The sequence below is a fragment of the Zonotrichia leucophrys genome, chromosome 14, assembly GCF_028769735.1.
Source record: "Zonotrichia leucophrys gambelii isolate GWCS_2022_RI chromosome 14, RI_Zleu_2.0, whole genome shotgun sequence".
Classification (NCBI taxonomy): domain Eukaryota; kingdom Metazoa; phylum Chordata; class Aves; order Passeriformes; family Passerellidae; genus Zonotrichia; species Zonotrichia leucophrys.
The window spans coordinates 3,024,323-3,049,891 of record NC_088184.1 but is presented as its reverse complement, the minus strand read 5'-3'; the positions used below and the strand labels follow the sequence as shown (position 1 = coordinate 3,049,891).

The window sequence follows — 25,569 nt, the reverse complement described above, 5'->3', positions numbered from 1 at the left end:
AGCCAGGATCATCACTCAGGTGCTTTTATACAAGTCTGCAAATCTAGACAAGAGGTGGAATCCACCTCAGGAGGGAACTGTATTTACTTAAAATGGGGAATGTACCATAAGAAGTTAAGGCAGCACCAACCCTGCAAACCCTCCCAATATTCCCATTCCACAGGCAGGGGATGCTGGCCTGGAACAGCTGTGCTGGGAGGAAGCAGCAAGGCCCACACCACCTTTCCATGAGTTAGGAACACATAAACTTATCAATCTGAAGAACTGAATTTGTCAATGCTCTTCAATTTTAAACTTTCTTCCCTAAGAATGCTTTTTGGCTTAAAATCAAATTTCAAAGTTTGCACTCTGAAAACTCCAGCCTGAATTTTAAATTCAAAGTGTGTTGAGACTTGCAATTTGACTTTTGTGTCAATAACTGCCATGAATTTCCCCCTCTACACAAAACAGATTTAAAAACATGCCAGGAACAGGCCAGGAGCAAATACACTTCTGGAAAAGTCTTTATGTGGTGATTTAACCATTTATAACCAGCATTCAAGTGCAGGTCACAAACTAACATGCTCTTTTTCAAAGTCATCTGGCTGTGTAGAGGGTTTGGAGAGAGGAGAAATTTCAGCTTTAAACAAAACCATGGGGTAGCTTTGGCTGCTGGTGCAACTACTCAGCAAACCACAGCAGAGTGGTGAGGGAGCAAACAGCATCCCCTCCCTCCTCACACAGGATCACACTCATGGGGAGCATCCCCTTCAGACAACACTTCTCAAAAGGTTTTGTTCTCAAATCTTGCATGGAACTCTGGAAAATGCTGATTTTTCAAGCTGCAAAGGGAGCAGATACTGTGCTTTTTTTAAAAGGCACTGAGAGGGTGAACCCAGTGTCTCTCTGGCCCCAGCAGCTCTGATCTGCTCAGGGGCTCCCAGCCCTGAAGGAACATGCAAAGCACCAACACCTCTGGTTTAGTTCACTGAATGCTGCAGCTCCAGTAACACTGCTTATCCCACCACAAACAACTGGCAGGTAAAGCTGGATTCCCTCAAAATCCATCAGGGAAAAGGGCTGAAGCTGTGGTTATCCACACCAGCTCCCAGGCCAAATCCTCACCAGGGGAATCATGGCAAAAAGGAATGGGACCAGCGAGTTCAGAGACCACCTGAAAGCTCCTGGGGTTGTAAAAACAGCAGAGATACATGAAAGCATGAAACACTTGCAAGGACATTTCCCCTGCAGAGTTTAACATTCAGACAAAGATCCAGTTGGTTCCTTTCATTGTTTGGTCCAAGTGCACTAAGGCAAAAGGTTTAATTACATAATTACACTCTCCACAGCATAATTTTGTCTGCAGTGCACTACACAACAAGAGCCTAGAATTAAAGACAACAAGAAAACCAGATTTTCAGTTCTGATCTGGATCTTAATTTTATTCTTCTGCATTTGCATTCAGCTGTACAATTTCCAGCCTTCATTATAGCTTTATGAACACAATTTCTCCTTCACCTGCCCCTCCTTGGATGGAAAATAATTAAGTGTCTGTAATTTGACAAGGAACAAGCTGCACCCTCCAGCAGCAACACTTGCAACTGCCCTTGGCCAGAGAGCAGAGTTAAATAATGTCCCCAGTATGGACACAAACATTCAGGCAATAGGATATTAAACTCTCCAAGACATTTTATTCCACAAAAACTTTGTTTCAACACTTTTTTTTTAATCTCTGGTTGGTAACACCTGATGAATGATCTGAGGGGTACATGGCCAAGGATCAGGATGATCAGATAACAGAGTTTAAAACTGAGACAGGGAGAGGCAAACAGGAAAAAGCTGTTTAATGTCTCTCCATCATAAGGCCCATGAGACATCTCATGCTACAAGAAGGAGCAAAGTTCAGAAGAAATAGAAAGAAACACAAAAAGTAGTTAGAACATGGAGCTCCTTATCAGAGGATGCTGTGGCTGTTCAATATTTACTCTGGCTCACAGGACTGTGGGCTAATTCCGGGAAGTGAGATCAGCTGGAAGCTGCTGAATGTACAGAAACCCCCCAGAGCTGCAGGAAGCTGGGGAATATTTTAGGGACTATCACTGCTCTTTTGCTCTGTTCTGCTGTGTCCTGAGCTGTGAGCTACTCCCCAAAATGAGAACATGAAGGTTTGCCAGCATCCCCCAGAACTGCAGCTTTTTCCATAACTATTGGCAAAACAAAGAAATCCCACTTCACATTTATACAGAGTTATGAATTTTTACATACACACACCTCATATCACATCTATCCTGTTTATATCAGGAATTAGCCCCATGTTTTTGAGTGTGGTGGAGGTGAGCTTGTAGCTTTGGAGTTTGTTTTTCCTGGAGGTTGTGACTACTCAGAGCTTTGAAATGATTTCACATTTCCTTATAAAGGACAAAGGGCTGTCCTTTGATAAATAACTGTAGTTGGATTATATTTTACAGCACAGCCACAGAAATAACATTAAATCTCATAGAATCATTCCCTGAGCTGAGATGGGCTAAATCTACCACACAGTTGAGTCCCACTAGGCTAAAAATTTATAAAGGCTCTTTCTGTATTAAAAAGAAAATACAGACAATCCAAACCTCCCCAAAAAACCTCTAAAATTTTAAAAAGGCTCTTTCTGTACTAAAAAGAAAATACAGACAATCCAAACCTCCCCAAAAACCTCTCCATACTTTCACTTTTATTCCAATGCAAAGCTAAGAGAAATTTGCTAGAACCAGACAGGCAGTTAGTAACTATCAAGCTCACATATTATCTACAGTTTCAGATAAAACTGTGTGAAAGCTCCTCAAAAGAGACACCTATTGTAACACCAGTAAGTTCTTCAGCATTGAAGTCCTGAAAACTCTTTTGGGCCTAAAAACCATTGCTTTCTGTTCCACACCAATGCTTCAGTTTGAGGATAAGATGAATGAAGACTCTCAATTTTCTGAATTAATCAAAAAGAAACATTCTAGTTTCTCTCCATGAGAGACAAAATGTCCCAGGAAGTAGAAGCTGAAACCTCTGAGCTGTCAGTGTAACACCACTCCATTGCTAGTCAAGATGTCCTGGCTACTGATCCTGCCTTATGGAACACAGGCACCTCATTCAAAACCAAGGAACACTTTGAACAACAGAATTATTTCTCTACTTGTGGTTTTGCACAAACCAACTTGCTCAGGGAACATGCTGGGTCTTGCCTGAAATACCTCAGCACCATCTACAGGAAGCCAAGGGCTCGACAGCACCTCTGGAGCAACCCTGGGAATCGGGCTGGAATTGCAGAAATCAGCAGGCACTTGGAAATGCTGGCTGGAGCAAATCTCAAACAGAGAGCTGGGCTCCATCTGCAATTCAAAGTGCTCCCTCCACTCCACTGGCTGCTCTCCCACAGCCAAGGGCTATGCCAGAAGCCTCTGTAAATTTAGAACAGCACTTTGTCACTGCATGCATCCCAAGGTTCACCCTTCCCAGCACTCCCTTCTCCTTTAAAAGCAACAGAGCCAATCTTTCCATCTTCCCTCTGAGGTCATTCACACTCCTCCACACTCTCTAGGTGGCCTAAATCCCTCTTGAAATGTGGTGTCCAAACTGGATAAAATATTCATTACAGCAGGAGTTTTACAACTGTGAGCAGGACTGGTGCCTATCTTACAGACAAGACTTATTTTATGCATTCTTGTCTATCTGGGTTTTTTTGTAACCCATGTCACTTATGACTAACCCTCACTTCACAGAAGACCACACAGACTTCACTCCAGAGCTGCTGCCACACAGGAATAATTAATTCATCCTGGAGAAAACTGTATTTCTAGAACCTTTTTTCTACCTTACTAAAAAGTAATTTTAAATCTATGCCTGCCTGGTAAGGTGCTGCAGCTCCTCTAGCTGATCTGACTGCAGGTATAACAAGCATATTTCCTATGCTCTCATATGAAGTATTAATAGAAAAGCCCTGCAGAACATTTCCTTATCACCCAACAACACTGTCAGCTCCTTTTCAAGTACTGCTTTCCAATCAAGCACACAGGCACTTCAGATTTTTACCAACACCAATAAGGTCTCACATTTGCTTTTGACAGTGCCATACAAAAGTGTCAAAATCCAACTTGCACCACTTCTTCCCCACTCACAGTGCCTAAATGAGGGAGAAACTGCCTTGTTTTACAGCTGGGGGCAGCACCAAAGTGCATTTCTCCATGGTCTGTCTATTCCTCCTTATCTCTGGGAAGGCTCACATGAGCTCTGTGTTCCTACAGTCACAGCTAAATGCCACAAGATGTCACTGTGTCCCTAAAATATTTGGAAACATGATGAAGGTTTTGCCCAGTCATAAATACATAGCCCTAGAGGAAGAGAAAAATATAATTGGAATATTAGAATTACAGGCTGCATAAAAACTGCCTTCCTTAAAAGTTTAGTACTTAAACTTTAGTGTAGGTTTTGTGCAAGGTGTGTGTAACCACATACCATATTTCTTGAAACAGATTAAATTCACAGCTCTGGAAGACAAAGACCATCTTAGTAGAAGTTTTCTGATGCTTTTTGCTATCATTAAATTATTTAAGCTCCCAGTGCTTTACCTTACAGGGCTCTGATCCCCTCTGTACATGAGAAGCCACAACCCAGGGAGGACAAAGGGCTCCCTGAGGAACTCCAGCCTGATTCCCTGAATCCCTGACAAACACCCCAAGCAAGGGGCACAGCATCTCCCCCCACACACACAGAGGTTCTGTGTCCCTCTGTCCAGGCCCCTCCCCAGGCACAATCCTGGCTGCAGGAGCCTCTGGGCCCCAGGAGGCAGCACTGACAGCACAGGCTCCTGCTCAAGCTCAACAACAGCCCCACACTGCTTTGAAACCTCTGCCAGAACTTCCAACCCAGTCAAGAAACAGCATGTTACACTTTCCATTCTGCTGGAAGCCTCAGCATCTCATCCAAATTCGCTGTCCAGACATGCACAAATGGGGCCAGGGCAGTACCTGACCTGCCATCAGTGCTCCTGCAGCACTTTCCCCTGAGCTGCAGGTTTAGAGCGTTTCCCCAGTGCTGTGACACCTCTGTTATGGCACTTGTCACTTCTACACTTCACTTGTCAGTAGGTGGCCCTGTGCTAAGGAAGAAAATAATAATTCTTAAAGCTGTGACGGGCATCATCAGCTTTTAAGAACAAGACACCAAAGACAGACCAAGGTAATGATTAGGATAGCAGTTCTGCAAACATTTCACCTGACTTCCAGGCTTCACATTGCTCTGCCTGGTTTAAAACCCAAATCCCAATGATTAACAGCATGCGGAAGTGGATAATATCCTTAGGAACAAAGCCAGGAGATTTCAATGAGAAACAGCATACCATGAGCCAAGACTGAAAGGCTGAAATCCAACTTACCTGTCATATGTCTCTTTGAGATCTCTGGCCAGTTTGCACTTGGGTAGGATGTGATGAAAAGGTGACTGGGGCCCTTCTGTGGCTATGGAAAGATTCAAAACAAGAAAGTAAATAACTGACTTCAAACCAAAGTGTTTCCTCTTCCCCCACTGGGTATCAACATTAGTGACAGAATTTTTATAATTTTATCTACAATTACCTTTCAAATCTTTTACAATAACTCAAGTTACACATTAAGATGATAATAGTGAACTATTACCAACTTCTGCTAAACCTCAACTCAGTTAAGCACATGTAACCAAATTGGACAAATGATGACTTCAAAAGCTTTGTTTTTCTAGATGTTAGCTTTAATTTTTAATGCTTGCAGCAAGATAATGCATCACTGTCAGAGTTCACCTTAAATAGTCCACATTGTTATGAGCATTACAGTTACAGAGCATTTTCCAAGTACAGTCTATAAAAATGCTCTGTAACTGTTTGCTAGCCAGGTAACAGCACATAAAAGTGAAGCTTCCCCATAAGGAGTCCGGTGACTCAGCAGACAGCATTAAAGCATGCAAAACTTGCTCTGGGTTGGGTAAAGGAGGCTACACAGGAGCTTTTCCATGTCAGCCTGACAGGGAGAGGCAAACATGATGGCTCAGTGCAGTCTCCAGGAATTCTGCTGAACTTAACTAGCAAAGAAAGCAAAGAAACTGCTTCACCTGTCATAGACCCTTTCCTTAGGATTTTTTCTCCTGAGAAGCTGAGAGGCCTCAGGAACAAAATGCAAACAATGGTTATCTGCTGCTGTGGAATGCAACAGGTGCATCTTTGATTGGTCTCATGTGGTTGTTTTTAATTAATGGCCAATCACAGTCAGCTGTTCAGACTGTCTCGGTCAGTCACAAGCCTTTGTTATCATTCTTTTTCTATTCTTAGCCAGCCTTCTGATGAAATCCTTTCTTCTATTCTTTTAGCATAGTTTTAATATAATATATAACATAAAGTAATAAATCAAGCCTTCTGAAACATGGAGTCAAAACACAGAGTCATTCTTGTCTCTTCCCTCATCCTGGGACCCCTGTGAACACCACCACAAACCTCTAAAAATCAGCCTCAGCCAAGTTCACTATCTCTGCATAGGGATAGTGAACTTGGCTGAGGCAAAATGAAGGGAAAAGCTGTCAGAATGCTACAGAGCACCAAAACTTGTTCACAGCGATCCCAGGCACGAGAGAAGCAAGAAGGCACAACCAGCACCTCCCTGGAAGAGTGTCCCAGCTGAGAGCCCCAGCTGCTGAAGGCACTCACTCTCTGCCATGGCAGACACCTCGTCCTGGATGGCCAGGATGAGCTTGGCCTCGCGGGTCAGGTACTGGCAGCGGCGCTCCTCGTGCTGCAGGACGATGGCGATCCTGCGCGACAGGTTGTGCAGGCAGCTGATCACCGACGGGTCCGCGTTGGCCTGCGGGGAGCACCAGCAGCCTCTGAGCCAGGCAGCCACAGCCAGCATGGGGAACAGGCAAATGGCTCCCACTGACACCAAAAATCAGCCTCTCTGCTGGGAATGAACAGAATTCTCTCTACCCGCAACCAAGGAGAAGCTCGGAGGGGTCCAAATGTAATTTGGATTTTTAAGCTCGTTAAGTGCGTGAAAGGAACACCCCACATGGACAGGGATAGCTCTGTCTGGGTTGCTTTTCCAGTTGTTAACCTTCTACCAGCAGAGAGCACAGATCTCAACTTCACACAGTGAGACAAAACAGTGCCAAGCTTTTTGAAAAGGCAGAATATCCCAGTGTTCAGGTGAAACTCACTGGCAGCACAGCACCTTTAACATGTCCCACTAACTCCATGTTGCCACACTGGTGTTTGTCCTCTGTACTGACAAGGAACTAACTAGGTAACAATTACCAGCTCATGACCAATATTTTCATCCCAAATCTGTATTAATTTGGATTTATGCTCCCAAAAAATTCACAAATATAGCTTATTGCTAACACTGCATTTATGAAAGCCCCAGAAAGAAAGTGCTGGAAAAATCTATCACATCAGTACAGCTGCCAAGGGGGGGTGAGGGGGAATTCACTGGCTCCAGCATGAGTCAGCAGCTGCTTCATGTTTGTTAAGACCTTTAAAGGAATTTAAAGTTCTGGCAAGTGACCACTTGGCACAGAAAGCTGCAAACTGTGACTCATCAGTTTTTTGACTGCTGTTCTTGCTGAGTCACGCCACGCTGGTAGCCCTGAAGCTCAAACACAGCAGGATCAGTGCTGATTATCACACTTGGGCCTTTGCCTGCTCTGTCTGCCCACTGCAGATGGACACTCATCTTTATCTCTGAGGGCCTCCACCCACCTCCTGCACTGCACTGCTCCATCCTAGAAAAAAATTTCCACTTGCTTCTTGCCCAACAATTTCCAGAAACCTGACTGCCCCTGTGAACCAAGAGTGTCTCATTTGGCAAATGGATTTTGTGCTGCATCACACACACAATTACATCAGTATCATCTCATGGCTGAAGGGCAAAGAAAGCAAGTTTTCCTAGAAGCACTAGAAATTAGATTCCAGAAAAATGTGGGCTAGTCTTCACTGTGAATGAAAGAGCATTGGTTTCCACACTTCTGCTGCCACATGGCTCAGTGTGCATTTGTTAAAGCACAGGGCTTTAACAAATCACCAAAACAACATCTTTTAACATGAGAAATCTAAAATCAACTCCTCCATTGCAAATTCAGCACTCCCTGACCCAGCAGTGTCCTAAAGCAGAGGAACATTGGATTCCCAGCAGAGCTCTGTAAACAATTTCTGGCTTGATTCAGGCACTTGTCCTGTGTGAAACCTTGCTCCTCATCTGAGGACAAGCCATGTAGGCTGGGGCCATGCTGCAAAGTCAGTGGTAAGAAAAGTACTAAAAGAAAAAAAAATTCCTTTCATAAGCAGGGAGCTGGAGGTTTAAAAATGATGACATTACATCCAGTTGAGCACAAACCAACCATTTCCACAAAGATGACTATACCAGCTCCCTCTTTTATTTTTTAAACAACCTGTGGACTGGGAAAAGAAAGCCAGAGCTCAGAAATCAAGTAATGCTTGAACATAATGAAATTTCTAGAGCTTTATACACCCAATTAGCCAAGCCAGGATCCCTTAACAACAGCATCCAGTTAATAGAGGATGCCTGAAAAAAATTCCAGCCAGAAACTATGAATTTGTTCTAGGCTTTTGCTGAGCATTGAAACCTCTTTATTCTTCATTTGTACCTTCTTCTCATTTAGCTGCTCAGCTGCTGCTCCCTGGCACTCTCCCTTTACATTACCTCACTGCTGAGAGGAGGCAGCTTTCAAACACTGGCCATTAATCACAAAACAAGCCCGGAGTGTGAGCCTACTGCATTGTCTCATGCATGCAAGCACATCCCACTGTCAGATGGAATGGAGACAGCCCTTACCCTTAGTGCAAACACCACGTTGAACAGAATCATGGTGGGCATCTCTCTCTTTGGTGAGGGATCAGTTTTGGATACCTGAAAAATATTTTTTAGAAAATCCCATTGGCTAGTGTCAGCTGGAGAGAGTAACAAAGGGAAAGTAATTTTTAAAAATTTTAAAAATAAAGTTAAATAACAAGCTGAGAAAAGAGAGTAGACAAATCAATATATAACATCAAATATGACTGGCAAAATATAGAACTATGCTTTTGTTTTTAATTGGAGTGTCACAGTTACTCTACAACACTGCCTTTGCTGAGCAGCTGTGAAAACTTAGACCAAAGCCTTTTAGTCACAAGCATGGAAATGAGTGTCAGTTAAGGCAGCACTCTTGCTTAGTGTCTCTGTTATTACATTTAGCATCATTAGAGACCTTGGGTTTAAATGCTTTAGCACAACTGTCAGATGTACTGTCAACAGAATTCCACAGATCTCAGGCCACACCTATTCCTTCCTTTCCTAAAATCCCCATTCAAATTTCATCCTGTTACAAGCTGCTGCTTTTATCAGACAAAATATGCTCTAGAACAGCAATACTAAAATAAAAGGTTTGATTTTTCCCTTCCTGCAGGATTTCAAACACATTTTCAGCCCCTCTATTCTCTGTGTAGCAGAGATCTCCATTCCTAAGGCAGATTCAAACTTTGCAGTGAGAAGAAGCAGCTGGAGCTGAGACAAGCAAGTGGAATTTGCGCAGCCAGACCAGCTCCAAAGGGAGCACGTGTCACCACAAGATGGAGCACAAAATGCAGGGGACATTCCCACCTCCCCTGCAGCTCCCTGCTCAACACCCACCCCATCCCCAGAGCAAACAGCTGGAACCTGCCAGGCCAAGCAAAGTTGGTGTCTACCCAAAACATGTGCAGCACCTGAGCCAGGGCAAGCACAGCAGCATCTGCCCTTCCCCACAGGTTCCAAGCACCAGCAGTGAACTGCTCAGGACTGAACTCCAAAATCTGACTGCTCTCACTCAGGAGTCTCTACATTTAGAAAACCAGGAGGTGATACATATTTTGGGGTTTTTTTTGTCCTAAAGTGAAAATTACATTCTGTCAGAAAGGCAGTGATGGGAGAGTGGTAAAGGCAGTTTATCTGTTCTGGAGTAACAGGTTCCAGGACATCCTGTGAATTTCCAAGTGTAAGGACTGATCCTGCTACTCCCTTAAAATCAGAGAAAGTACCACCACTAACATCAGTTGGGATGCAGGCTAGATTTCATATCAACTCACGTCCAGAAAAAAAGAAGACTGAGCTGGGAAAGAAAATGCTGAAGGAATTTGAAGAATTCAGAACATTGCTACATAAAAAGCAATCTGGCACACAGGATTAAATGTTTGTGCTCTTGGAACTCCTGAATCTCATTGGAGTAAAAATTTGCTGAGCTGTCCTGTGGATTAATTTACTGGAGTATGGACTCTGAGAAAACTCAAAGCAGAGGCTGCTGGGTTACTCCAGACACTGCCTGAGCTCCATGGAAAAGCAGCTCCATCTGGCTTCCTCCTAACTGCAGGAGGGTCCCAGATTTACACTGACACAAACCAGCAGAGATGGCTGCCACATCGAGAACATTCTGGACTCTAGAAAGTTCTGGGGTGCCTCCTGGGGTGATAAGACACACCCAAAAAGTTCCTTCAGAAGTAACAAAAAAGTGTTTACAGCTCCTTAGAACTTTATTTATTTGCCCAGATGCAATTTTATTTAGACAAACTGGAATGAAGTGACATTTCATGCAATTAGGATTAAACTGATTGGAAAGAATCAGTTTCCAATATGTGATCTTTTTCATCACTTATACAATAATAAGTGGTGAAAAAGATGCAAATACAAATTTTCAGCCTCGTTTAGAGCACATTTAGGAGGCTGAACCTTTCAGATGAGATTAATAAAAGAAAGGAAAATGATCTGAGGGAGAACAGGCCACTGCTGTCAGAGCCTTGAGGGCACCAAAAGCTCTTAATGGCCCAGGCCAGGACCTGTTCCCACACAACTTCCCCCAAAATCCATGACTGGGAGCCCCATTTAAGCTCAGCCCAGGGCCTGGAGCTGTGCCTGTGTCCAGGATGGACCTTGGATCTGTGTCTGTCTCCTGGTTTATACATCCCACCCTTGTCCTGTCCCCTTCTGCTCCTGGCTGGGGTCCCAATAAAGACCCTGGGCCTGGTTCCCCACTTTGCCTTGTCTGGGGCTGCTGATGGATTTGCACAGCTTGGGCACACTTGAATCCTGTCTTCCAAGACAGTTTAACTTTTCAGGACTGAGTCTTGGTGCTTCTCCATGACATTTCCTGCAGACTCACAACTGAGTTCCCAAAGTAGCATCTTTTGATGCTTTAGGGCAGCTCCTCACTGGGATTAAAGCAGTCTGGTCCTCTAAATATCATGCAGCAGTTACCAACAAGCTGTTTCCACCTCTAATTATAGCTAGAAAGCAGGACAGAATTGGCAAGCAGAATTTTCCCCTGAAAAAAGGAATGACTTAGCAAATTTGATGAAAAATGAGACCAAAGAAGTTCAGTGACAGGGATCAGCACTGGATTCAGAAATTACCAAAACCTAGTTCATTCCTACAGTTGAGCAGGAAGAAGGAACAGGACAGGGAATATCAGGAACACAGAAATAGGTGAATTCTTTCCTGGATTTAAGCAGGGCCTTTTACAGTCCAGATAGCAAATGCTCTCATTCTAAGGACCTAAAACAGGCCATGGAGGAAGGTCTCAATGCAAACATAGCCTGACTTGGTCCACAAGAAAATTCTAGATCTCTTTCAACATCCTACGTATTCCATCTAAGTCTTGTGGATCATCTTCAGCCTCAGGAAAAGTTAAAAGCCAAACAAGGCTGACGCAGCTTTTAGCATTTGTGAAGGGTTTTGGTGGTGTTTTTTTAACTGCCACACTAATTAGAGGTGCTAAAAGCTAACTTGCAGTAACTAAAATAGTGAGAAACAGCTTTTGGAGTTGGAGTGCCCAGTTTTACTTCTCTTTACTCACACTGCCTCCCTACAGTAACCAGAAGAGTTTCTGTGATCACTGACAGCTCCCTCAGTTTGCCACTCACTCCACTGACCCAGAATAAGGAAAAGACAGCTTGGAGCATCAGGGAGTAAAAGCAGGATCAAAACCCAGCATGCCCATTCTGAATTGCAGGTTTCCTCACTAAAGCCAGGCAGTTTGTGAGGAAGGCAGGTCCCAGAGGGGATCTCATACCTACCTGCCCAAGGGCATGCTGGAGCAAGGTGGGATGGCCAACAAAGCGAACGTTATCAATCTTCAATTCAAACTTTTTGCCACACATATCTGACTTGGTAGCCAAAATTGTTGCCAGGATGACATCTGAAAACCTTGAAGAGCAGGAACAGAAGTTATTACAGTTTTCAAAGAGCACACCCCCAAAATAGTCCTCCAAATACAGATATATTTAACTCCAAAGTTTTTAAGGCGTTGTAAATTGTGACTAGATTGCTGTACCCGGAGTACCACCAATTATGTAAAATTAAGGACCCCTAAATTACATCCCTCAGATCATCACAATTATAAAACAGGAAGCGTTCACAACAAAGACTGCAGGGTCATGCTCATTTAATTACATGCTCAGCAAAATACATTGAAAAGATTAGATGCAGTTTGCTTAAATATAAAAAGAGCTGGAGTTAGCCATTGCCTGGATTTAGCTGCAGGTTAATGAACTTACTAAGCAATTACATATTGACACAGCCTGTCACTCAAGCACAACAGAGATCTTTAAGCCACCCAGTATGGCAGAGGGGAAGGCAAGAAAGAGCTGATTCAATTAAAAAGAAACACAGCCAATGCTTGTCCTTCCTTTCCCAAAGCTCAGCATTCCAAGCTCCTCATTTAACAGATCTCCACCTGTGCTCAGCAGACCACTGGCACCTTCCAAGAGCTGCCTGGCCTCACCTGGGCTTTCTCATTTGATAAATCACATTCATGACAGGCCAGGCCCTTCCCAATGCCCAGCCATGGGGTTACTGAATTGCTCTGGACTGGTGAGGGCAAGGCAGCAGCTCTGAGACAGGAGGGCAAGAACCCACAAGGGGTCAAAACCAGCTAAAAATCCTGTGTGACAAGGGAGGAATTCCACAACTGCTCTCTCTGATGGCCTCACAGCATTGGTGTGGTCTCTACCAACACTTGTTTTCCTCAAGGTGTCCCCTGGGACAGTGAAGCCCAAACCCACAGGGAAGAGGATTCAGCTGCTAGAGTAAACTTGTTGCTCAAAAACAGGAGCAGTGCAAGGCTTGTTATTAACAAGTTCTCTCCTCATCTGTTTTACAGAAACTCCTACTTGACCAAATGAATTTCAGACCACTTTCTGATGAGAGCTGCTTTTTAAGAATGAAAATGTTTATTGCATTTTGTGTATTTACACCCAGGGATGTGTGCCCCTGCCAGACCATCCCCCTAGAGCAGGCAGGTAGCCCAGATAACCCAGTATCACTCAGAGAGGAGGGCAGGCATGGGTGTGTGCTGTGCTCACCTTATCTCGTGGCCACAAGTGAGCCCTCCATGCCCAGAGAAGAAAATTAATGTAGCTTAGTCCTGCTTCCCTCTGAGTCATGCAGCACTACAGAAATTAAGACAAATGCACTCAAGGATACAGGGGGAATTCCTTTTATTTACAAATACTGGAGATGAAGGACCACACAGGTCCAAACTGAAAAAGCCCCTGGTGCTTGTGCAAACAGGTCACTCTGACCACAGCACTCTGCTTATGTTTGGTTTATGGAAGGAGCAGCTGTGTACAAACTTCCAAATCCCTGGCTGCTCTGCTCCCAACTCCAAGCTAAGGGCAAGCAGAGACTAGCCAGAGACTCCTGGGGCCACTGAGCCCATGCTCCTCAGCCACTGGGCTGCACAACCTGGGAATCTGGGAGCAAAGGGCACAGTGCTGGAATGGGACCTGGACTGACAGTCCCTGGAGATCCCATTCAAAATAGGAAAAAAGTCACCATGGCAGCAGTGAGCTGCTTCTCCTCCTCTTTTTGCCCTGCTCAGCAGCTCGTTAATAGGCTCATCATGGAGCCAGGAAGATGGGAACAGCAGTGGATCCAAAAGGAGCATATGTTTGGGGGGTGAAGGGAGAAGGAGGGCAAACTGGAAAATGTCGGCTTCCTGCTAAGAAATGAGTTACCCTTCCCTCCTCCAGCCTTGGCAAAGGATACCTGGGAGCTGATAAACTGATCATTCTGGTAACTTCCACAAGGAATTACACCAGCAGGTCCTTTAACAGATAAATGTGGTGCTGAAGGTGGGAATTCAGCAGTTTCCCAGGGGAGCTCTTGACACCAACAGCCCTGTATGCCCTCCCTCACATGTGGCTCTTTGGGGAGGAAGAGATTAAAAGGTTGATTTTGGAAAGTCCTCAGGATCTTCTCACTAGTAGGGTCTTCTGTGTCTGGCAGAGTACTGAATTGCAGCCAGAGGAGATGCTCAGGGACAGAATCCTGACACAGGTGCACCTCCTATCACCACAGGCTCTCCCAAGAGTCACCTGCACTCCAGCCCCATTCTCCTCCTCTGACAGCCTGGATTTATATTTTGCTGTCTGGGCTTTTTTAACCCCCAGTGCTCTACATAATTTTGACATTTCTTAGGCCTCAGGACAATAGGGAAATCGAGGAACAGCAGATGTGTTATTCCCATTACTTCAATTAGTCACCTCATCTTAGAAAATGACACTTTAAATATTTCAACACACATTTTCCCATCTTTCGGGTATGTTAGGATGACCTAAAAACACTGACTTCTCAGAGCCCAAGAGTTTGTTAGAAGCAGATCATGTTTTGCAGTTGGGCAGTAACCCTTCTCCTTTTATGAGATTAGTCTGAGCATTGTGAATTCCAGGGGGAAGCAAACCTCTTCTGTACTAAGGAATTCAGCAGGCAGAAAGAATATACAATAAACAAAAGCTTTGATTTCTCCAATATATTCTACCACTCCTCTCCAGAGCACAACATAGCAACAGCACATTGAAAAGAAGGGGGGGAGATTCAAACATGAATTCATTTTTTACCCCAAGAATGGATCATAACTTTTTATATGCCACAGGAATTCAAAGCAAGGCTTTTATTAAGAATTTTTCTTTGAAGTAGTTCAGAACAGGATCTGAGTATGTAGGTGAGGTTTATGTTAAGCAGGGACTAGAGATGCTTTTTTTCTCCCTTCTGGGGCCCTGAGTTAAGCACTTTTCCCTCTCTGTGTGTAACCATCCCATTGAGTGGGGCACCAAGAGCAAGCAACCAGCACAGCTGTTCAAACCTGGATCCCCTAAAGAGCTCTCCATCATTACCCTGGGATTAAACAGATTACTCACTGAGCTGCACTTCCAAGCCACTTCTCCTCAGAAAACAATTTGATTCAGGGCTCCTTGTTGGAATAACTACAATGCCAAGGCTATACTTGCTGCATTCCCAGAGCCTCCCAGCTTTTCCCAATTGACAGAGGGGACAGTGCCACACCCATTCTGGATTCCCTACAGGAAGCACAGATATGTTAGTAGGACCTTGGTAATTATCCTGGCACAAACCTTTAGCAATACATTTCCTACAGACACTGTGATTTAGCATTTGATTTTCTCATCATTCAGTGTAAAACAGAAACCAGAAACAAAAGCACAATTAAAAGGATGGTGAGAAAAGAAAGCCATTCTAGACAAAGGTGATTGTTTAGAATGTTTGGTCTTACCCTGAAACCAATTGCTCATCAGTTAGAGGACATTGGTCTCTGAAATGGGAACATGGCCATAAACACAAAACAAAACACAACAAAAGAAAATAAACGAGGCAAGTACACAAAATACAAAAGAGAAAAAAAAGAGATAATATTAAAAACAAGGATGAACTATTAAGGGTTAAATTCCTGCAAAGGAAATATAACTGTTGAGGAGAGTCTGAAGTTAATGGAAGGTGAATTCCAGGGACACATTGCAGGCTGTTTGACAACATGGAGAAAACAGGCTGAGGTAATTTAGTCCTTGCACTAGCAGTGGCTGCTGCCATGTGTTTTCCTGCAGTACACAGCATTCATGGAGCTGATTTCCAGGACACTTTTTAATTCATGCTTACCTTAAGAGAAACAGCAGAGGTTGCAGCCTGATTTAGAGCAGATTCTAAACCTCAGTTTCTTTCCTAGACTATTGCCATCACTTCCACCAAAGAAGCTCCCAGGCAGCCCCAAACAACCCCCAGCTCTTCCCAGCTGGTTCTGGTGCTTCCATAGCCACAAGACTTAGCAAAAGAGGATGCCAAGTGTTTGTTGTTGCAGGATTCTGTGAAGGGCACACACAGGCACCTCTGCTGCTACAGGGATGCACACAGCGGGCACAAGGCTGGCCAGACTCACAGCACACTGAAAAATCCTTCCCTGCCCCTCTCTGTGCCCCAGGCAATAAGCACAGCTTAGGAAAAGGAGATTGAAAAAGCTTTCAAGGCAAAGAATCCCAAACCCTTCTTTACAACAGGTGAACAGAGCAGCACTGAGTTAGCACCTGTACTCACTTTTACACCAGAAACACCTGTTTCCATTTTAACATCCAACTGCCACTTTCCCCCCCAGTTAAGATTAAAAAGGACTTGTTTCATAAAACAACTTCCTAAATGTACTGAAAAATTAATCTGATAAAAGCTTTCTACTAACCCACAGGAGAAAGGGGAGGCAAACTGAAAACCTCCAACAATTACTTAATACAAAACCCAGATTTCTGCCAGTGATGATGAAAAGAGAACCTAGAGAGCCCAAATGACAAACTACACAATGGGGTGACATTACAGGAAGGGTGTCTCAAGGAATGGGTGCATGAATGGAAAAGCACAGGCTTACAGAAAGGAAGCCTTTCAGAACAAATACAAGGAACAACACTGGAGTCCAGTGCAAGAGGGACAGAGGAAACAAATGTTATCACAGGAGAACTACTGTTTGTTAGAAAGGGACATTCAAACCCTTGTTTGTCAGGAACTTAGGGGTTTTTATAACAGAAGCATTTGCTAAATTTGCTAAAACTCCTTCAGTTAGTCAGCTCTGCTAATAAAAATGCAAAGTCTGCTGTAACATATGTTACTATATGTGCCTCCTCATTAGAATATTTGCTTGCTGGCTATACCACCTTCAGAAAAACTACAAAAAAAACTATTTCAAACCAATTTAACATAGCATTATTTTATGGCTTTAAAGGAGTAATTGCCTCATCTTTTTTCAGGGGAAAGAAAGAAGACTGGCAGGCATCTCCATAAACATTGGGAGGGGGTGTATTCCTGGTAAAACACTCAGAAACTGAAGGATGTTTTTGAAAAGTGCAAATGATGAAAGGCTGAGAAGAAGCCAACAGAGACACTTGACAAGCAATTTGTTTTGACAGTGACAGCCTTCTGAATACCTTTTTGTTGCATGGCCACCATCAACACACCTCAAACACTTCTGCTGCTCAACTTGCTTTCAGCAGGAAATAAAATATGTACTCTGAAGACCCAAACACAGCCCCAATGAGCAGAAATGAATACAAGCAAACACACCCCAGGAACCTGGGGAAGGATTATCATGAATAAGCTGCCATTGTCTATAAAAAAACCCAAAAAGCATAACAATGACCAGGAAATTGAGCCTGGAGGCTAAAAGAAATCCAATTATCTGTACAAATATGCTACATGGAAATGGAGTTAAGGCACCTAAACTGATCTGATTTTGTCCCTCCTGAGAGCATTAAGAAAGGTCAGTTCCAAAGTAATTGATCTGGGTTCCAATAGCTATGGGGAAAAAGCAACAGTAAATCTTACCTAGGACACAATTGCTACTAGATTACTAATAAATTAAAGACAGGCATCCAATATAAAAAAGGATGACTCCAAGCCTCTTAGGAACTATTGCAGCTACAAGAGAAATCTGAAATAACCTTTGTACTGAGCATGCAGTGGGAAAAGCCCAATCCTACAACATTATCAAACTTGCCATACACCACCAACTCAACCTAGAGTCTGCCCACTCCACAGTGGGCACCAAAACCCCCCATGGGAGCTCCTGACATGCAGGGATTGAAAACAACCTTCTTCCAACTCTTCCTCGATGAAGTCTTCCAAAAATAATACAAAACCACTTCATAAATTACTTTTATTGTGGACAATTTCAGAGAGAAAATCATCAGAAAACAGAGTGGACTTCATGCTGATGAACTCTCTCCATGTGCACCGAGTGTCCAGGAAGGGAGCTCTGCACTGCAGAAGGATCTTACAGGGATGCAGCTGCCACGGAAGGAATGGCTCTCACAAAACCAGTTGCTCCATTCCTGGTCTCTATAACCTGATCCTCAATGAAAACACACACACTGAAGCAAGAAATTTATAATGTTGGTGAGGAAAAAAATCAATTATGATATTGGTTCTATGGCATATGAAGGTTAAACTCCTTTCCTTTCCCAGCTCACAAAGCAGGTGCATTCTCTCTCTCCAGGGATCTGCACTTTTCTGCCTCCACTCTCCCCTTGGAATCTCTTCTATCCCAAGGCACCAACCTCTGTTACTCCTAAAATTGCCTGATACCAATCAAAGTTGGAGCAATCCATTGCACAGTTTTGAAGATGCCTTTTTGTATTCTGCTGGAAGAAGCATCTGTGTACTTAAAACTTGCATTATTTTTTCCACCTCACCAGTCAGTGAAAAACACAAACTTTGCCAACAAAGCTCCTCTTGTGTAATTTAAATTACCAGCACTCAGTATATAAAGAGCATGAGCATGTTCTTCTGCTATCAGGTACCACTGAAGAGGACACATTTAACTGCTACATCAGCTGTGTGGGATGCAGGGGACTCAACAGTGATGATTACACTGCTGCTGGGAAAAAGCTTTCAGTAATCAGACTGGAAACAAACACAATTTTGAAAGGGATTTTGAATTTCAGAGAGCAGATGCCCAGCCATATAAGCAGAACCAGCAGTGTGGAAATAAACTTTCAGAGGAACAGAAATGCTGCTGCTCTTCTATTTCCCTTTTCATATGCATGGGAGATACAGACAGATCTGAAAAAAATCTTTTACTAGTAACAAACACCTGACCAGGAGATTAAGCATGAACTGTCATGCCCAGTGTTCTGGACATCACTACAATGAAACAATCTAAATATTTGTTTAGTGTAGGTTACATGCCAGCACATTCAATTTAAAAATCTGCTTCAGGAAACACCAGCAGTTTTCTCACCTGACCATCATCTGAAATGATAAAAGCTTTTCCTACATCACTGCAGTAACCACACATTGTCTCACACCAACTCAGCAACACACAATAAACACAGCCACACATCAAGGGCTTCGCCCAACCTGCCAAAACAGCAGAGGCAACAAGAATCAGTGTCAGACAGGAGTTGGTATCATTCCAACACCTTCTTAATCCACCTAGGGAACTTGGAGAGCCAGGGGTTTGAACACTGAGCTCTCCTGCTGCCCACAGCCCAGCCTGAAAAGCCAGTCACCAGTTCCCCAACACACACATGGTTTGCTCCCCCTGCAGCTGTGCCCTGGCCATGCTGCACTCACTGCACACACAACCAGAGGTTGTGTTTGAAGGTTTCAAAGGCATCAGAATGGCAGGAGATACAAATTACCTCAAGCAAAATGTGTTTTCATAAGATCCCAGTGCTGGAAAATGAAATTAACTGATGATGTTTACAGTCATGTGGGTGATTTTAATTTCAGCTAAACCACTCTCTGCCATAAAGTTAACAACAATCTTACATTTACAAAGTGATGATTACTTCTTTAGTACCCTTATAAAAGAGAAGAACGGCAAATACCTCTTTTCTATTAATATTGGAGATTAAAATACATATCAGAAAAAAGATCTGCAAGTGAACTGTGGGCCAACAGACAAAAAAACCTTTTTCTCTCCCCAGATTTCTCTCATATTTAGTAGTGATAAATTTAGAATTATGCAGCAGATTTCAAATGTTCAGCAAAACCAATTAGAGGGTCCATCCATAAATACACACACACTGAACACCACACTGCCTATTTTCAGTGCATTTGTTACCCTCTGATTTCCTGTACTTAAAAAATGCTTTTCAAGTGTCAGTTTCCTTTTGAGCCACTGTGTCACTCCACTGACACAACAGCAGCTCTGTCTGGAGAAACAAAATTAGTTATTCATTAGTGCACAGCAATTCCAATAGACCATTACATGAGCCAGGGAAGAAGTTGAGGCAACTGAAAAATATATCCAGTTAGGAGTAGGCAGGTAAAGGAAAGTGGGATTTTGCCAGAGGATTAATACTCCTAGTTTTGAAAGGGCAATATTGCCTTTCTAACCAGCATAGAATAGCTGATCTTGCCCAGGAAACAACAGATTCAGCAGCATTCCCTGCTGAGACAGTCCTCTTTCCTAAGCACTAAGGTGCTCATAACTTGATATTAAAGCGTTTTTTGCCAGGTTGTCTTCTACAAAGTCCAAGAGAATGTGCCTAGGAACTAGGAGGCAAGAGAGCAGGAGGCTGTCTCTCCTCCATTCCAACCTCTCAGGCAGAAGAAATGTTTTCCCTCCTACCTGGAGTCCCCATCTTGATCTTCTGTGGTGTCACCAGAGCCATTCACAGCATATCGACTCCTTGGTTTGTCTGAAGCAAAGAATAAAGATAAATTTACACAGGAAAAATCTTAATGTGTGTGTATGTATGTCTTTCTATTCTCACTCAAAAGAACATTAAAAAAAAAGGGAAAAATTTTATCATTCAGGGGATGAAGAGGAGAAAGTGAAACATACACAGAAACTGACACAGGTAACAGCTTGTAGTGCAAGAGGGGAAAGTAAAAGTCTGACCAATGCAATTTCCCTCCTTATTGCTCAGGTTTTGGGACAATTACAATGCTCCCAAAGTCATAGGAAGGGAAATCCTTTATCAACAAAAAGCAGGAGGGGGATGGCAGGGAAACAGTCAGCAAAAAAAAAAAAAAAAAAAAACCAAAAAAAAAACCACCTTTCCACCTTTCCATATTTCACCTATAAATATGGAAAGGGAATTAGAGATGATTCTCTTTTCATAAACTGACTCACAACCTAAGCAGGGGAGTTAAACTTCTCCTGACACCCAGCCACTAGCACACAACCCAAATCACACAGCTCCATCACCCCACAGCACCTTTAGGCCCTGCTCTGATACTGGTCCCAGTCCAGCCACAGGCACTGTCCCAAATCATGTGCCTCAAAGTAAGAGGTGCAAGCAGTGCTGGCACCTGAATAATTCCATACTCCTCTTTTCCAGGAGAAATTAAACCTCCTCCAGCACATGACCACAGACTAAAATTTTTTAATTCCTACCCATTATGATTAAAGCTTGTAGTGTTTACTGAATCACTTCTTCCAAATCAGCGCCTTCCTCTCATCCTGCCTCCTCCTTCCCCTGCAGCTCCCAAACCCCACGGGATTCACCTGCCCCAGGTGGACACCTGGCACTAATGTGGTTCTGTTGATGGATGAGAGGGTCCCAGGGCACCTGGGGGGAGTGAGGGCACTGCAGGGCAAGGGCTGAGAAGTGCAGAGTCCCATGGGGAGCTGTGAGGGGTGCCAGGTCCTCATGGACAGGGGGAGTGAGGGGAGCCAGGTACCCACAGAGAGTGTGAGGGGTATCTGGGGGGGATGGCAGGTACCCACAGAGTGTGAGGAGTGTGATGACAGATACACACAGTGTATCTGAGGGGTGTGTGTGGGGGATGACAGGTACCCACAGAGTGTGAGGGGTGTGTGGGGGACATGACAGGTACCCACAGAGAGTGAGGGGGGTATGACAGGTGCACACAGAGAGTGTGAGGGGTGTCTGGGTGGGATGACAGATACATACAGACAGTGTGAGGGGTGCGGAGTGCCAGGTGAAGGGTGCCAGGCCCCCATGGACAATGTGAAGGATGTGAGGGGCCCCCACGGGCGGTGTGAGGGGTCCGTGCGGGGTACCAGCCCCCCAGGGGAGGATGCGAGGCCCCGGCAGAGGCTGCTGCGGGCGGGGGCAGCCGCAGCTCCCGGCGGCGGCACTTACTGTCCTGCGCGGCGGGGTGCTCGGCGCCGCGCTGGAACGGGAAGCGGAACAGCAGCTTGTTGCCGCGGCTGCCCGAGCTCACCAGGATCACGCTGATGGGGCTGGTGCTCTCGCCCATGCCGGCTCGGCCTTCCCGCAGGAAGGGCCCGGCCGCTGCGCCTTCCGCTTCCGCCGGCACACGGTGCGGCCGCCGCTACGGGCGCCGGCGGGACAGCGCGGCAGGGGCGGCTGTGCCCGGGGCGGCTGTGCCCGGGGGCGGCTGTGCCCGGGGCGGCTGTGCCCGGGAGCGACTCTGCCCGGGAGCGGCTGTGCCCGGGCTGGCTCTGCGTGGAGCGGCTCTGCTCGGGGGCGGCTGTGCCCGGGGGCAGCTGTACCGGGGCCGCCTCTGCTCGGGTCCTGCGCCCCACGGCCCGTGCCCAGTGCAGCCCAGTGCCCCCAGTTCTGACCAGCATTTCATGGCCCAACGGCTCATTCCCAGTACAGCCCAGTGCCCCCAGTTCAGACCAGCACCTCACACACAGCCCTGTTCCTGTTCCCAGTATAGCCCAGTGCTCCCAGTTCTGTCCAGCATCTTATGCCCCCACAGCTCATTCCCAGTGCTCCCAGTTCATACCAGCACCTCTGTGCGTTCATACCCACAGCCACATCCCCAGTTATGACCAGCACGTTGCACACAGCCCCATCCCCAGTATAGCCCAGTGCCTCCTGTTCAGACCACCAATTCACACACAGCCCTGTTCCCAGTATAGCCCAGTGCCCCTAGTTCTGACCAGCATCTCACACACAGCCCTGTTCCCAGTATAGCCCAGTGCCCCTAGTTCTGACCAGCATCTCACACACAGCCCTGTTCCCAGTATAGCCCAGTGCCTCCAGTTCAGACCAGCACCTCACACACAGCCCTGTTCCCAGTATAAACCAGTGCCTCCTGTTCAGACCACCAATTCACACACAGCCCTGTTCCCAGTATAGCCCAGTCCCCCCAGTTCAGACCACCAATTCACACACAGCCCTGTTCCCAGTACAGCCCAGTGCCCCTTGTGTTGACCAGCATCTCACACACAGCCCTGTTCCCAGTATAGCCCAGTCCCCCCAGTTCTGACCATCACCTGATGCTTACTTTCTCTCAATCACCCCAGTGTCCCATGGACACTATTCCCTGTTCCACACACTCCCAGTTTATTCCAATGCTTCACATGCCTGCAGCCAGCACCCCCAGCATGGCCCAGAGGCCCCAGCATGGCCCAGCACCCCCAGTTCAGCCCCGCACCCAGACAGCACATGGTGGCCCTGGCCCTGGATCCCTCCACAAGGGCTGCTGGATCCTGGACCACCCAATGCTGCCATTTGGCCACTTTGGGTCATTTTTGGGCTTTCAGATGGTTCAGTGAACTCCAGAACTTTCCTGAGAGCTGGTAACAAAGAGCACTGAGGGCTCATCATCTCCCCTATATCCAGACCCACCCAGGTTATCATCGTCATGGAAAAGTGGAACTGCCCAGGGCAGTGGTGGAATCACAACCCCTGGAAGTCCTCAAAAAACATGTGGATGTGGCACTTTGGGATCTGGTTTAGTGGTGGGCTTGACAGTGCTAGTTTAACCTAACACCTTGTAGTGTGTGTGTGAATAGGGATTTTTCAAAGTGCACTCAGTCTGCCATGACTCTTCTCATGACTCTTTCCCTCTTTTTTTTTCTACATCAGCAATTTTCTAGTAGCAACAGGGAAGAAAAGAAGAGCTCTATAAAACAGTATTAAATAAGGAGGCTCATTGGTAATTAGAGTGGGAATGGAAATAAAGGAACACTGGGTAAAACCTGCTGCAATGCCTCTTTGGGACATTTCAAACAGTTTTTTGAAATAACATTTCTGCCTTTCTGAAGCTAATTACACATGTGCTGCACACTGAGCAGAAGGGTAAATTAATTGTGAGAACAAAGGGAATTTGTTGTGGGTTGAAATGAGGCCATGGATGCTTTTTCCCTAATGGGAGAGGAACTGATGACCTCTCCTGGGTTTGCCATGGACAAAAGATGGGATGCAGGAGCTGAATGTGGCCTGGGTGCCACTGAGGGTGGATTTGCAGGTGGAGAATCCCTCTGTCCTCCCTTCCAGTCCCTCTCCATTCTTCCACCATCTGGCAGTAGATTGCTTCCACCAGAGCTGCCAAATCCAGCATGCCAATATTGCAGATGAAGATTGCAGAGGGCTTTTCCAACCCTAATGATTCTGTGACACCAGGGTGCCTGCAGGGGGGCAGCTGTGGAAGTCACACCTGTGGGCTCCCCATGCTCATGGAAAGGCTGCCTTGGGCTTGTTGCTCATGTTCACAGCTCTGATACACCCTGCCTCATGGTTCCTGTGCTTTCACTCCTGCCTCTGCATTAGGAAGGGTGACATTACTCCCCTGGCAGCAGTCTTGGTGCCTTCATATTTTTTTTGTGTGTTTAAGCAAGATCAGAAGTTATCAGCAATTATATTTGAGGATGCCCTGGGGTTTTATGCAAATTCTTCTGTATTTCATTGCATTACTTAGATGCTTGGACACTCTGAGCTATCCTCACTCTGGGTTGTGCTCTGCAGTCCCCCCAGGGACACAGGACAGAGGTGGGTGGCTGAAGATGAGCAGCCCCAGCAGGGTATAATCTGCAGGGCCATTCTGCACAAGGCCAGTGATAACAATTGAGCAAGAGAAGGCAATGCTGAGGGGAGAGAGTTGTCCTGGGGTGATTAAAGACCAGTCGTGTTATCACAGCAGAGCACTCCTTGTACACCAGCACTGGGCTGTCATCTTAAAATTTCACTGTTCCTCCTTCAAAATATAATTTCACTTTCTCAAATAATAAATTATAGGCCTATCTGTCATTCCCAGCTCTTGGACATTTAATTGTAGTTAGCCTTGTCATTTAAAGCAATGATTGCAAGTTCTTCAAGCTATGGTAGGAAATTAAAGAGTAAAGCCAGGATTTAGACTCCACTTTCCAGACTTTCAAAATGTAATATGCCTCAAATATTTCAGAGTTAGAGCAGATATATGTCCCCTCCTTATCCACAGCATTCTCCTTGAGGGGAAGGCAATTCCTGTGGATAATACAGGCCCATGGGGAAAGTTATCCCTGATCTCACAGTGATGCCATTCAATTGGATTTACAATCAGGGCTGTTGAAAATTAGAATCCCACTTTTACAATTAGCTAACAGGTCTGTTGCTTGCTTCTGCTGTTTAAAATGAGAAATTCTGGTAGCCGGCTTTTGGAACAGATTTTGGATTAAAAAGGACCTACAATAATTTTTTTTAAAAAAATCCCCTTTGGTGATTTTCTGACAAAGATTCATGACCAGCCCAAAGGTTGACATTCTGCAGTGGAGCTGTGGATCATCACGAGAAGCAGCAGCAAGAGAGGAAGGCAGATTTGGTGGGGTTTCTCCATGAGGGAATCCCATGAGGTTTCCCCGTGTTCCCAGAAGAAATGTCTTCTCTACTGGCCCTGTGGCAGAGGAACAGCAACAATCATCATGTCCAGCTCTTTGCACTCCTGAGGTCAGGATCCCCTCGTCTCACTACCCCATGGTAGCTGGAGCACTGGAATGGGGAATTTGGCTGAGAGGTCCATGCAAAGCCAGGTCATTTTCCATGTCAGGTTGTGTTGAGGAGCAGACTTCTCCCACCAGGCTTGTTCCCACAGCAATCCC

General features: G+C 45.2%; 1 protein-coding gene across 5 annotated transcripts in view; it reads right to left on the bottom strand.

Moving 5' to 3' along the window:
- The window catches only part of NPRL3 (NPR3 like, GATOR1 complex subunit), a 41,846-nt gene extending 19,811 nt beyond the window's left edge, over nucleotides 1-22,035 (bottom strand). Inside the window, exons 1-6 of one of the 5 annotated variants that reach the window (XM_064725416.1) lie at nucleotides 21,881-22,035; nucleotides 20,398-20,467; nucleotides 12,068-12,197; nucleotides 8,820-8,894; nucleotides 6,680-6,833; nucleotides 5,384-5,465 (exon numbers count right to left, since the gene is read on the bottom strand). In XM_064725416.1, the coding sequence (XP_064581486.1) occupies nucleotides 5,384-5,465; nucleotides 6,680-6,833; nucleotides 8,820-8,894; nucleotides 12,068-12,197; nucleotides 20,398-20,467; nucleotides 21,881-21,998 (629 nt within the window). In that variant the 5' untranslated portion in view covers nucleotides 21,999-22,035. Of the gene's footprint in view, nucleotides 1-5,383; nucleotides 5,466-6,679; nucleotides 6,834-8,819; nucleotides 8,895-12,067; nucleotides 12,198-12,547; nucleotides 12,655-15,941; nucleotides 16,295-20,397; nucleotides 20,468-21,168; nucleotides 21,188-21,880 lie in introns of those variants that run through there. The other 4 variants (XM_064725420.1, XM_064725417.1, XM_064725418.1 and 1 more) reach the window with 4 other exon arrangements.
- Nucleotides 22,036-25,569: the final 3,534 nt, after the last annotated feature.